The 13,953-nt window shown below is 36.0% G+C and overlaps 1 protein-coding gene across 2 annotated transcripts in view; it reads left to right on the forward strand.

Annotated features, from left to right (window-relative positions):
• BNIP2 (BCL2 interacting protein 2) overlaps positions 1 to 13,707 on the forward strand; it is a 30,548-nt gene extending 16,841 nt beyond the window's left edge. The window contains exons 6-11 of one of the 2 annotated variants that reach the window (XM_032175998.2): positions 123 to 225; positions 1,555 to 1,686; positions 3,539 to 3,625; positions 3,904 to 4,002; positions 4,773 to 4,808; positions 8,458 to 13,707. In XM_032175998.2, the coding sequence (XP_032031889.1) occupies positions 123 to 225; positions 1,555 to 1,686; positions 3,539 to 3,625; positions 3,904 to 4,002; positions 4,773 to 4,808; positions 8,458 to 8,509 (509 nt within the window). In that variant the 3' untranslated portion in view covers positions 8,510 to 13,707. The remainder of the gene's footprint in view (positions 1 to 122; positions 226 to 1,554; positions 1,687 to 3,538; positions 3,626 to 3,903; positions 4,003 to 4,772; positions 4,809 to 8,457) is intronic. The other variant, XM_032175999.2, reaches the window with a different exon arrangement.
• The last annotated feature ends 246 nt before the right edge of the window (positions 13,708 to 13,953 follow it).

A 13,953-nucleotide genomic window follows, 5' to 3' on the forward strand; every position in this document is an offset into this window, starting at 1 on the left:
TTTAATACAGAAATTTGTGAAAAGTAAACTCTTATGTATAATTTACCAATCATACAGATGTCTTCTAAAAATGCCTAAGAGTAAAATCATGCTGGTGATACTGTCTTTGGTTTCTTTTTTAGGATATTATGGGGATGGATTAAATGCCATTGTTGTGTTTGCTGTCTGTTTCATGCCTGAAAGTACTCAACCTAACTATAGATACCTGATGGACAATCTCTTTAAGTAAGTATATATTTAACAAAAACATTTGGACAGAATTCTGAGCTAATTAGATCTACACCTTAAGAAACTTAACCTTTTTAAAAATTATAAATATCCCAGTTCTTTGGGAGACTAAAGTGGGCAGATCACTTGAGTCCAGGTGTTGGAGACCAGCCTAGGCAACATGACAAAGCCTTTTCTCTACAAAATCAAAAAATTAGCCAGGCGTGGTAGTATGGGCCTGTAGCCCCACCTACTCAGGAGGCTGAGGTGGAAGCATCACCTGAGCCCATGAGGTCAAAGCTGCAGTGAACTGTGATTTTGCCACTGCAGTCTACCCTGGGTGACAGAGTAAGACCCTGTCTCAGAAAAATAAATATCTCAGATCTTTTCAAGTGCAAGTTTGTGAACAACAGAATAAAGGTTAAAGTAAAAGTATTTGTTACTAGATACAGGACTAGATGAGTCCTTATTCTTTGATATTATGAAACAATAGTTTTCCAATTCAAGAGAAAAATTGTCATTTTAAAACCGGGAAATATATCTCAGATTATTTGTTCCAACTTTGTTTTGTTTTGTTTTGAGATGGAGTTTCACTCTGTCACCCAGGCTGGAGTGCAGTGGTACAACTACGGCTCCCTGCAGCCTTGACCTCACGGGCTCAAGCCATCCTCCTACCTCAGCCTCCCTAGTGGCTGGGACTACAGGCACATGTCACCACATCCTGCTGACTTCTTAATTTTTGGTAGAGACAGAGTCTCACTATGTTGCCAGGGTTGGTCTCAAACTCCTGGGCTCAAGTAAGCCACCATGCCTTACCTGTCCCAACTGTTTTATTTTGCATTTGCGGGCACATTAAGTGTAAAGAAGTGATTTTTGTCTCAAAATCATGTGGCTAAATTATATTTACCCCTAGAAAGCCAATATAATTGAGTCAAATCAGTTCTGTTTCCACAAGGTCATTCTATTTCTCAGGTTAGTGCAGTTTTTAAAAACCGTATTGTGGAAAGTTTCAAACATACACAGGGGTAAAGAGAAGCATATCAAATCTTCATGTATCAGTCACTTCAACAATTATCAATTTATACTTTGTTCTCACTTCTAACCCCCAGTTTATAAGTTTGAAGCAAATCCCAGGAGCAAATCATTTCATCTAGAAACATTTCAAAATATATCTCTAAAAAATAACTTTTTAAGATAATGGTAATACTAGCTAACGCGGTTTGAGCATTTTCATTGTTGCTCTCATTGTAGGAGAGAGGAAGGAATTGTATAATTGTATAATTTAGAGAACCTAGTTCAGTTATGCACAGTGATTTTTAAGGCTTAAACTTAATTTGTTTTTTACAGATACGTTATTGGCACTTTGGAGCTATTAGTAGCAGAAAACTACATGATAGTTTATTTAAATGGTGCAACAACTCGAAGAAAAATGCCCAGTCTGGGATGGCTCAGGAAATGTTATCAGCAAATTGATAGAAGGTAATACAAATACAAGTTGAAAGCTAGTCTGAAAAAATTTTATAATGGCTTTAGGAGATCAAACTTTGTTTTCTGTTGCTATTTAATTTTTTTTAACTTTTTTTTTTTTTTTTTTTTGAGATGGAGTTTCACTCTTGTTGCCCAGGCTGGAGTGCAATGGCACGATCTTGGTTCAGCGCAACCTCCGCCTCCCAGGTTCAAGTGATTCTCCTGCCTCAGCCTCCCAAGTAGCTGGGATTACAGGCATGCGCCACCACGCCCAGCTAATTTTGTATTTTTTGTAGAGACGGGGTTTCTCCATGTTGGTCAAGCTGGTTTCAAACTCCTGACCTCAGGTGATCCGCCCACCTCGGCCTCCCAAAGTGCTGGGATTACAGGCGTGAGCCACCGCGCCCAGCCTTCTGTTGCTATTTTAAAACACCATTTATTTTTTAAATTTTATTTATTAATTTCATGGCAGGTTTCTATTTTCTAAAGATAGCATCATTTTAGAATATTGTGAGGGAAATCAATTTTGATTTTTCTATAAAGAATAACCTTAATTCTTCAAACTTATAAAGTAGCTCTGTATTTCTCCTTATTTAATTGAACACTTTCTCCTTATTTATAAGGTGCAATTTTCTCCACATTGAACACTTTCCTGCTATTTACATCTCAGCAAAGGATGGAGAATGTAGTATGTTTCCTATTTCGTTACATTCTGAGTTTTGCCTAATTTATAGTGCTTAGCATGTTTTGTTTTTGTTTTTGTTTTGTTTTGAGACAGGGTCTCACTCTGTCATCTAGGCTGGAGTGCAGTGGTGCAATCTCTGCTCACTGTAGCGGCAACCTCCCAGGCTCAGGTGATTCTCCCACCTCAGCCTCCCAGGTAGCTGGGACTACGGGCATGTGCCACCACACCCAGCTAATTTTTGTATTTTTTGTAGAGACAGCATTTCAACATGTTGCCCAGGCTGGTTCTTGAACTCCTGGACTAAAGCGATCCACCTGCCTCAGCCTCCCAAAGTGCTAGGATTACAGGCATGAGCCACAGCGCTCAGTCTTTATGTTTCTTAATGGCGCTTATTTAGTTGTAATCTTTCTTTGGAACAAGCTTTAGAAGTGTTTTGTCTTGGGAGTTAGTCATCAGTACTTAATGGAAGGAATGTGATCTTCCAAATGGTTTGATCTTGCTGTGGCTAATTTAAATCAAGTCAGACCCATTAATAGGTTTCTCTTTACATCTAAATTTGACATTGGCTAGCTCTTGTGATTATATATGTATCTCACTTTATGTGTGAAATACACATAATACAATGAGTATTTAGTCATTTAAAAAGAAGAGGTCCAGGATAATACCTTTAATTTTTAATCAAAACTTCAAATTCCTTAAGAATAGGAGTTAGGTCTGATTTGTTTTTGTTCCTGTGGTCATCTTCTCCACTCAACACTTCACTGCCTGCACGGTGCTTTTCATGGTTTTGAAGAACTTAGCACCAATTTCTCCCTAGTCTTGGAAAATGAGAATAGTTTACTTTTACATTCAGTATTGGCCTCTTTGCCTGGTTAACAGAGTCCTGAAGACAAGCGAATGTGTATGCTAGGAGACATTTAATAACAGGCAATACTATGGACATAAATCTGGCCAAATGAAGTAAAGTTCATTTCATAGCAGTAGGAGGGACCATCAGAATTCAAGAGTGCATTTTCTTGTCTACAGGGGTATCACACCTAAATGAGAACTCTTGGGTGAGATTTTTCAACTATTATTTTGTATAAACTTGCACATATTTATTGATGTCTTGACTTTTAGCATTAGAATTTATAGAAATTTTAAATTTTCTTTGTGTGTTTTTTTTTTTTTAAACTCCAGGTTACGGAAAAATCTAAAATCCCTAATCATTGTACATCCTTCTTGGTTTATCAGAACACTTCTGGCTGTTACAAGACCATTTATTAGGTAATTTTTGAGAGCCATTGACTTTAATTTTTTTTTCATTTATTTTTAGTTAACACATAATAACTACACATATTTATGGGATACAGAGCTATATTTTGATATGTGTATACATTGTATAATGATCAAACCTGGGTGATTAGCACATCCATCACCTCAGACATTTATCATCTTTTTGTGTTTTGAACATTCAAAATGACATGATTTTTGTATCTTGTAAACATTGTATCCATTATATTTGTCAGAAATATGGAGGTAATTATTTTTATTTTCTTCCATAGCTCAAAATTCAGCCAAAAAATTAGATACGTCTTTAATTTGGCAGAACTAGCAGAACTTGTCCCCATGGAATACGTTGGCATACCAGAATGCATAAAACAGTATGTTTTGTTTTATTTCCTTAATTGTATTGGATCTTAATATTTTGATGTGCAATGGGTAATACTTTTCAATACTCATTCTTTATTATATTTTATAACTGTATGTGCGGGGGTGTGTGTGTGTGTGTGTGTGTGTGTGTGTGTGTGTGTGTGTGTAACAAAAAGAGGAAGAAGCCGTTTTCCCACACCGTCCCCATAAGTTAGCATTTTCTTCAGGCTGTCAGTTGAAGAACTAGGATAAATTATTTCTGGTTGTGATTCATGTTATACTTCTATAGACTAGTTATAATCTAAGAGATGATTTTTCTAATTGATCAATACTAAAGAACATTCTCCAAACTTGAACATAGTGCTCAACAAATTTGAGTAAACTCATCATGAATATTATTATTGAATAATCATATTGCTAAATAAATAAAAATATTTAAATCATCATAACCTTAATGTTTTCCAGTGACTGAAATTCTGTTCTGATATCAGATTCACATTCTTCCATGTAACTTCTTGGACTTGATAGAAGGCTGTTAACATAAATACCTGAGTATTACTATGCATGTGGAAAAGTTTCTTTGTTCTGCTCACCTGAGGTTTTAGTCTATTTAATGTATGAAAGTCAGATTTATTAAGTCAATTTTTACTTTCTACATCATGTATTAAATATTTTTGGTTTTGCTGGAAAATTTAAATGAGTTTATTTTTAGTAGTTTTTTTGAAGTTTTTATTCATTTTCATAACATGTATATTTACTGAAATAACTCTTCCCTACAAAGGTATGAAGAAGAAAAGTTTAAAAAGAAACAAAAAAGGTATATGCACACCTTGACTGGGTTGCATCTAGACTAGTCCATTTGCATTGCAGACTAACTCTTCCTTATTGGTTGGTTAGCTTGTAGACAAAGATAATAGCATTTGCAAATATAAATGTACTCCAACTTCCAAATACAGGGTGAACCCAGAGTTCCTAAGGTTGAATATGACTTGGATTCACCATGTTTTATTGCCATATATGATGCCAATTAGCAATTAAAGACCACAGACCCTTCTCTCTCCTTCTTAGTCTAAGTACTAATGGTGAAACCAGAGAAATTACTAAAAATGGTATTTGGAACACCAAATAACTTTAAGACTTTATCTGTTTCACCATTTTCTTTAAATCGCTAACTTGTGCTTTTGAAATATTTTTGCAGACTTTTTAAAAGTTCTCAATTTCCCTGGGGTTGATTATTATATTTGCAATGCATATATTCTTTGGCTAACCAACATTGATTTCCTTTTACGCTTAAATTAAATGGCTTGCTAACCAGTCAAATTCTACACGTGATAAAATACCTAAAATCTCAGTGTCCCATTTAACAGTTAAACACTTCGCTTTCTATTTTAAATTTAATTTTGGACACTTCTGCTTTGAGCATAACAAACTATTACCTATTGATACCGTGACATAGATGATGAAAGGCAAGGGTATAAAATACTTACAATTTTATATAATAATTTAGAAAAATGTAGAATTTAGATCTAGTTTGTTAGATCTTTAAAATATTGGCAATTAAATTAGCAAAACATAGTTTAATACAATCTTAAGAGTTATGGTGAGAGATTTATATGTAATTATCTTGACCATTCTAAGGACCCAACTGTAACTAACTGGAACATTCTTAACTTTGAACACATTTTGTTTCTGTTGATGAGTGAGAATTCAGTAGGCCTTGTGATAGAATCAGTTTTACACTTCTATATGACACTTCACAGTTTAACCAACACTTTAACATAGAAATGTAGACAGTGATTTTAGATCATGCTGATTTCTCATTCCTTTCTAGGCATTGCTGTGCATTCGACAGACAAGTGGCTGAAATTAGAAATATGATTTGTAATTGTAGAATATTTTGAAGCCAGCTGCTTCATAGATTTCACAGTGAATTGCCTTTGTTGATAAAATGTGCTGTATTAAGCCTTTTTTAAAAAAGTTTTTAATACTGTTAAGTAATTTAGACATCAGAAAAAATATGGAACTTGTACTTTTTATTTACATGTATTATTTGAAACCTGTCACTATTTTATCTTGATTTTTTTTTTTTTTACTTGTGTTTAACCATAAATAGAATGATTACATGTGTCTTTCAAAAACGTTCTGGTTTTTGTAGTTTCTTTAGTCTTAAAAAATAATAAATTTTTGTCAATCTGAAAATGATAAAATTTAATTTTTAAATTTAGGTAGAGAGGCATGTTTTGTTTTGAGACAGAGTTTCGCTCTTGTCACCCAGGCGGGAGTGCAATGGCCCAATCTCAGCTAACTGCAATCTTTGCCTCCCGGGTTCAAGCGATTCTCCTGCCTCAGCCTCCCAAGTAGCTGGGATTACAGGCACCCACCACCACGCCTGGCTAATTTTTGCATTTTTAGTAGAGACTGGGTTTCACCATGCTGGCCAGGATGGTCTCCAACTCCTGATCTCAGGTGATCCGCCCACCTTGGCCTCCCAAAGTGCTGGGAGTACAGGCGTCAGCCACCATGCCCAGACTAAACCAAACTTTACAGAGGCTAGGTGCAAGGGAGCTTATTTAAGGTGACAACTGCATGATATGATAAGTACTGGTGCTAAGAAGAGTATGAAGCTATGGGTCCCTATGGCAGGTTTTGGGGGAGCAGGGGAAGAAGGGGTAAAACCATTTTCTTGAGGGGCTTGTGGGGAAGAGGGTTGAAGAAATGTTGACAACAGTGAGATCCAGTGTCCCCAGTGACAGAAAAAGGATAGCAGTTTTAAATGTTTAAAATGTTTCTTTCAAGCAACTGGATGCAAGTGTGGCCATGCAGATACAGATTGTTAAAATGTTTCAGGGGAGTTTAAAAATAATTATGAAATTAGTTGGTAAGGGTATTTCAGATGTTAAGAGGATCTGATATATTTTGCATGCCTTATCAGAAATACATTCCAAATTTTTTATAACAATATTTTAAAATGTACTTTGGCTTTACCACAGACCAGGGCTTTTAGGTCTGTTTCACTAATATTCAGGTGGGCACAGTAATGGGTGATAAGAATTAAAACATATGAAAAATATTTTTCTATATCTAATACCAGATTAAGGTCCCTGCATCAGTTATTCAGACCACCACATATGTAATAGTAATAGACTGTTATCTTTGAAGGGTTGTCTGTAATTATTATGTCGTAATTATGTAATCCTTCTAATCCCCACATGCCTAAATTTTGATATGACTGATGTCCAACCCACCACTAAATAAATAAGCTTTTTGATGGGTTTTTGTTTTGTTTTTTTGAGACGGTCTTCCTCTGTCACCCAGGCTGGAGTGCAGTGGTGCAGTCTCGGCTCACTGTCGCCTCTGTCTCCAGGGCTCAAGCAATCCTTCCACCTCAGCCTTCTGAGTAGCTGGGACTACAAGTGCACACTACCACACTTGGCTAATTTTTGTATTTTTTGTAGAGACGGAGTTTTGCCACGTTGCCCAGGCTGGTCTCGAACTCCTGGTCAAGCAGTCAGCCCGCCTCGGCCTTCCAAAGTGCTGGGATTATAGATGTGAGCCACTGTGCCTAACCAATAATTAATTTATATTAGATATTTTTGAATGTTAAATTCTTTTTTATTTTATTTTTTTTTTTTGAGACGGAGTCTCACTCTGTCACCCAGTCTGGGGTGCAATGGCATGGTCTCAGCTCACTGCAAGCTCTGCCTCCTGGGTTCAAGTGATTCTCCTACCTTAGCCTCCCAAGTAGCTGGGACTACAGATGCGTACCACCACACCTGGCTAATTTTTGTATTTTTAGTAGAGATGGGGTTTCACTATGTTGGCCAGGCTGGTCTCGAACTCCTGACCTCGTGATCCACCCACCTAGGCCTCCCAAAGTGCTGGGATTACAGGCGTGAGCCACCATGCCCGGCCTTGAATGTTCAATTCTTAAGGCTTCTTACTGTCAAAACCAATTTAAGGCATTCACAAAATGTGTACCAATAAGGTTTGGAGAATAATTATGGGTTCTATAAGGATGCATTTTTTATCACTGGATTTTAAAATATTGATTGATAATTGGTGGCATTCATGGCACTTTCATATTTTAGTTAACAGAATCATTTTGAGGGAGTTGTTTTTCCTGCCAGTTTCTTACCACCTGGATCCCTACCACAGCCAAGTTACAGGTCAAGATTTCAATATGCCATGTAATTTGAACTTTTAAGAAAGTTTATATGCATTTGTATGTAAAGTATTTTATAATCTTGAAAGAAACAACAGTCACATTTCTTGCCAGTGTCCTCCTGCCTTTAAAAATTCTCTTTTCTGGTTGGGGAAATGATGTTTGGAACTGTTTTTACTATGTCTGCTTCTTTGCAAAGCTTTGTCTTTAACAGAGTAATATTCTATGCTTAAATAGTCATTATTTTTAGAAAGAAAATTGTTTAGTTGCTGGTTTCTTATTATATGTATTCTTCATTAAACAGAGTTGATCAAGAACTTAATGGAAAACAAGATGAACCGAAAAATGAACAGTAAGTTTGGCATCTAGTCCAAACAAGACTGAAGAATGTGCTGATGGAGCAGTGCTGTTTTTGCATTCATAATGCATTTATTGGCCCATATTTTTATGTAACCTGTTACAAAATCGACTTGACTTTTTCGTAATGGACTTTTGTATTATACAAGGGACTGTTCACTGCTGTATTGGTTTGCAAATTTCTTGAATTTAGCTCTTTAATAGCTAACTGTATTATCGTTTTATATTTTATATTGCTAAATAGAGAACCACACTTTATATAAAGCAGTTTTGGCATTTGTTTATTGAATGATGCATCTTCTTTGGTGAAATATTTATATGCATAAATGGCAAAGGAAAGAAATAATATATATTTTTATGTTATTGAGCAATATTTTTTAATGTGTACCTGTCTTATGGAAGAAATATGCAGGTATATAAGACCACGATTTTGTAAAGTGCATATTAGAATTTTTGTTTTTGTAAATGGTTAAATACATTTCCTGGGTAACTTAGAAAATTAAGTTTCTCATAAGGCAACAGATGGTTAAACTGATTCTCATGAATACCCAAAGATCATATATATAATCGAAGTGTATTAGTACCATCCCAAGGTTTTTTTCTCATTTAACATATATTGTTTCATAATTCAGCAAGTACAAATGCAAGCGCATTGCACACTTTTTCCTTTCTAAACTTAAAGACAAGTCAAAAAGCCATTTTTAGAACTAGAGGATTTAAGAGGGTAGGAATTAGGGTTTGTATATATGTATATATGGGACATTTTATCTTCTGGCCCAAAGTCAGAACTTTATAAAAACCTTGAGTTTGTTCACTAATGTGAAATAAGCTATGTGTCCAGGGTATTGCTCCCCTGAGCGTGTGTGAGTGCTGAGTAGTATTGCAGAGAATGTGATGAGTTATTCGCTGTCACAACTTTTTCTATAGAAAACAGGGGCTGCTTTTTAAACTGCTCTCACTATGGGCACTTTACCAAAATACTTCCATATCAATTATTTGAACTCAGTAGTTGTTTGAGCTAGTTAGATGTGTTTATTCAAGTTTATATGAAATCATATTTGACAATACTGTAAATTAGGTTAATTTTGTAAGTCTTAGCATCATTATATTGTGCTGTTTTGGATAACACGTTTGTTCCAAGCATTTAAACTGTTTCATTTGGTAAGTACCTTTACATTGAAATAAATTGTGTTTGTGCCTCCAAACAAAAAGTTTAATTACCGACAAAATTATTTCTAAAACAACAGATTGATCTAATGTTGTGTCATATACTTGAAAGGCTCATATACAGCTGGTAAGCATAATACCTTCCAAATTTGAAGGTCATGGCTACTCTTCAACCCTTCCTGTAAGGTATTTTACAAAACAGTAGCCTAGAGTAGCAAAATTGAAGTGGATGTGAGCTAACCTTTTAAGATTTAGTCTATCCTAGATTGAACACACATGTGGCTGTTACCATTCTCATGTACTTATAAGCCTTCTGTTACAAAAGGGAACTTTCCTATACTTCTTGTCCTCCTCAGTCCTAAACTTGGCATTCTAACTTAAAACCAGTTATAGGAGAGAGATGCTGGAGGATTCCCAGGATGAAACATTCCTCAGCAGCCTCCTGACTTAACTCAGATCCAGCAGCTCTTGGCAGATCCTGAACTAATGTCATTACAGTGAATTGAGCCAAAACCATTACTGCTTGCTCACATTTTAGGAACCCTTTTTGTTGAAGAAGCAAACTAACAATAACAAGTTAGGCATTCCTTCTGAATTTACCATATAAGGATTATGTATAAACAATTGTATTGAATTTGTCATTAGATTCTATATTTGTAGACGATTTAACGTAGTCTTTCATCTATACATCTTTATCTTGCTCAAAATGGGCTGAGGTTTTTAATAGGTGGTTTTCTACCACATTACTTGGTTCTTCAGTTTAAAAAATATGAAGAATAACTTCAACTCTTTTTTGCATTATTTTGATTTTTGATTTTGCAGTCATTGCTCCTAACTGTAGATACAGTTGCAAAAGTGATGTTTTTCTGAATTTTTTTTTTAAAGTAGAAGAAGACTATTCTGTTAAACATTAAAGTTCAGAGACAACAGTGATAACACCTGGGATATAATGAAAATGAGGTGCTGTGAATCAGTAAACTAAAGGGATACCTGCTTTAACCTACACCTTAATGGAATCTGGTATAGAGATGTACCCACAATAAATGTTTTGTAAGATTTAAGATCATAACTAGTAGGTTAGAGGAAGAGCATTTATTAAGTCTGTTGTTTCTAATCTATAGCTAAGTTAACATTTTCCCATATTATTCCATTTTAATTTCCCATTACTGACTGAGGTGAAAGTATATGTGATTGTACTTTTATCTTTCTGTTGGGATCATGGATCTAATTTAACTGGCTTAATTTAATGCTTCTGTCACTAGGCTCTAAGTGCCCCTTTTTTAGTCAGAAGTCTTTCTGTGAAATAATTTGATTCTGTGTTCTGCTTGATCATACTCCTAAGCAAGCACCAAGGGAAGACGTTCTATTCACCCCACAATTTAAGCTTAACAGTCTTTAACTCAGAGGGAGATATGAAGAAATATGATTCTAAGTAGGGTCCAGCAGAGTCATTGGAAAGTGATAAAACTAGGAAGTAAGAGAAAGCAAACCTTTATAAAGGGATAAAGACATAGTTGTTACCTAATATGCTACTGTATGCGTGTCCTCTTTTTTTTTTTTTGGAGACAGAGAGTCACTCCGTCACCCATTCTGGGGTGCAGTGGCGCAATCTTGGCTCACTGCAACCTCTGCCTCCTGGGTTCAAGCATTTCTCCTGCCTCAGCCTCCTGAGTAGCTGGGATTACAGGCACACGCCACAATGCCCGGCTAATTTTTATATTTTTAGTAGAGACGGGGTTTCACCATGCTAGGCTGGTCTCGAACTCCTGACCTCGTGATCTGCCTGCCTCAGCCTCCCAAATGCTTGGATTACAGGCTTGAGCCACCACGCCCGGTCATGTGTGTCCTTTTAAGGGAAGTACTATATATGACAGCTGGTGGTACCATTTCTTGTATGCATCAGGAAACCCTGCAGGCTACATGCAAGATATGTGAATAGGCCGGGCGCGGTGGCTCACGCTTGTAATCCCAGCACTTTGGGAAGCCGAGGCGGGTGGATCACGAGGTCAGGAGATAGAGACCACGGTGAAACCCCGTTTCTACTAAAAATACAAAAAAATTAGCCGGGCGTGGTGGCGGGCACCTGTAGTCCCAGCTACTCAGAGAGGCCGAGGCAGGAGAATGGCGTGAACCCGGGAGGCGGAGCTTGCAGTGAGCCGAGATCGCGCCACTGCACTCCAGCCCCAGGCGAGACCCTGTCTCAAAAAAAAAAAAAATATATATATATATATGTGAATAAAGACTGTGGATTGAAGGGGGAAAGGTTGATAATACATACCTATGATGAGAATTCACATTTTCTCTGTCTTTGTCTCTTCATACAGAAGCAAGTTCGAGCAGAGGTTAGCAATTACAGCACTTAAAAAATTAGGATTGAGGGTTTTTGGGTTTTTGGTTTTTTTTCATATTTCACTGTTGCTGAACATTGATTTAGTCTTCCAGAATGGACATCACTAGTAAGTGCACTGAATATTGAAATATGCTGATTGGCAAGCATATATCTGTAGCTAGAATTTTTTCAACCGTAATTCCAGAATTTAAAAAGGTAAGAGATCTGCTTTTTGATAGAGGCCCTTTAAAAAGACTATATAACATTTCTGTTTGGCTGTTTATGTGAATGCTCAGGGAATTTGGAAATGTGTTTTATACAGAAGTGGCTTTTTATATTTCTTCAAGTGATAAATTAGGATTAGGACATATCAGATAGAACAGGCCAGTTTCCTGATGAGGTTGGTAGAGATGTTACGGTAGGTTCATGCTTCCTTTTTCCATGTTATATGTGGAGAAGTGTTAAACTTGCTCAAGCAAATGGGAGTAGGAGATAGGCTGAAAATAGAGATTGCTACACCATTCTATTTTGTTTTCATGCCTGTTTTTTCTCCAATCCTATATGGACATTTGAGAAATGGACCACAAATCTGAGAGGAGTAGAGTAAAAAGAGGCATTAATGTATGTATTTACAAGTTAGACCTATTTTGCTGTTAAAGAGTCTGTCTTGTCATAGGTCATAGGAATTGTGTAGTTTGAGTTGCTGGGAGAAAGAGTCAAGAACTTAGACTTGAATGGGAAGGCCAACTGGTGAGGGAAGTGGGGTATTATCTACTCAAATGTTCTAAGCTAATACAAAAGAATTACCTGGCGAGCATCCCCCTCTGCCCTTCTTGAGATTGTGAATGAATTTAGAATCAGATCAATGGTGAGACCCAGTTATGTAACTTTCCTTTGAAGTTCTAAATGATAATTGAAAATAAAGTAATATGGCATGTTTAACAGTAAGGAGTGACACTAAAATTTGAATATAACAGTATGTTGCAACTATTTATAATAGACCTACTTATGTTTTGAGAACTAAGTAAAATGCTATGAAAATTTCACATAAAGCACTTAAGCACCAAATGAAAATCATTTCGTGCTTTCAAATTAATGATATTAGGCTTGTAGGATGTCTTAGAATCATGTTTAACAAGAAGTTAAAATATTTGCATTTTGAAATTTTTATGCAGTTTGGTTAAGGAGGAACTTGGAAAATAACATTCATCAGCTTCTACACTGCACTTTTTGTATGTGGACTTTGTAAAGTTTAATGTCCTTTTAACAGTTGCTTGTTTATTTGTGTAAACCTAGCTAGTAAATATTGATGGTGTTCAGGGCCACTGACTTGCACAGCCCTTGGAGCACTATTCACACAGAACACAATTCAGAGTTTAAGACATTAACGCACTTTGCCATCTATTTCAAAAATACTTTTGTTACCACAAGTTCATTGCTGTCATTTAGACAAAATTAATGTACTGTGATATTTTCCTACTCTTAGGATGATGTTGCCCAACCTAGTACTGTCAGAAATTCAGTTCTGATGTCTGTGTGTGCAAGATATTAATGTGGTCCCTGTAAGAAATACCAGTTGGTCATGATTTACTAAGGAGATGTAATATTTGCTTTGACCTGTTAGGAATATAACTTGTGTCTTGATTTGTCGCACATATTTTTTGCAACATTAATGAATTTAAATAAATTAATTGGAACGTTTGTCTTTGTCTTTTTATCACATTTTTCTTTCATTATGCTACTAAATTTTTGCTTTGAATTATCCTATAAACCTCTTAAATAATTTCAGGCCTTTATACTTGTTTCCCTTTCTATAGTCTGAGAGCTTGTATTCTTTGGGGATTTGAGAGTTCAGCCTGCTTTATTTTAACATCAAAACAATAATGAAACTTTGTGTTTCATAGTTGAGAATTTTTTTTAATTAATGGGGAATTCAAGGATGAAACC

Source organism: Hylobates moloch, unplaced genomic scaffold (assembly GCF_009828535.3).
Source record: "Hylobates moloch isolate HMO894 unplaced genomic scaffold, HMol_V3 SCAFFOLD_14, whole genome shotgun sequence".
Taxonomy (NCBI): domain Eukaryota; kingdom Metazoa; phylum Chordata; class Mammalia; order Primates; family Hylobatidae; genus Hylobates; species Hylobates moloch.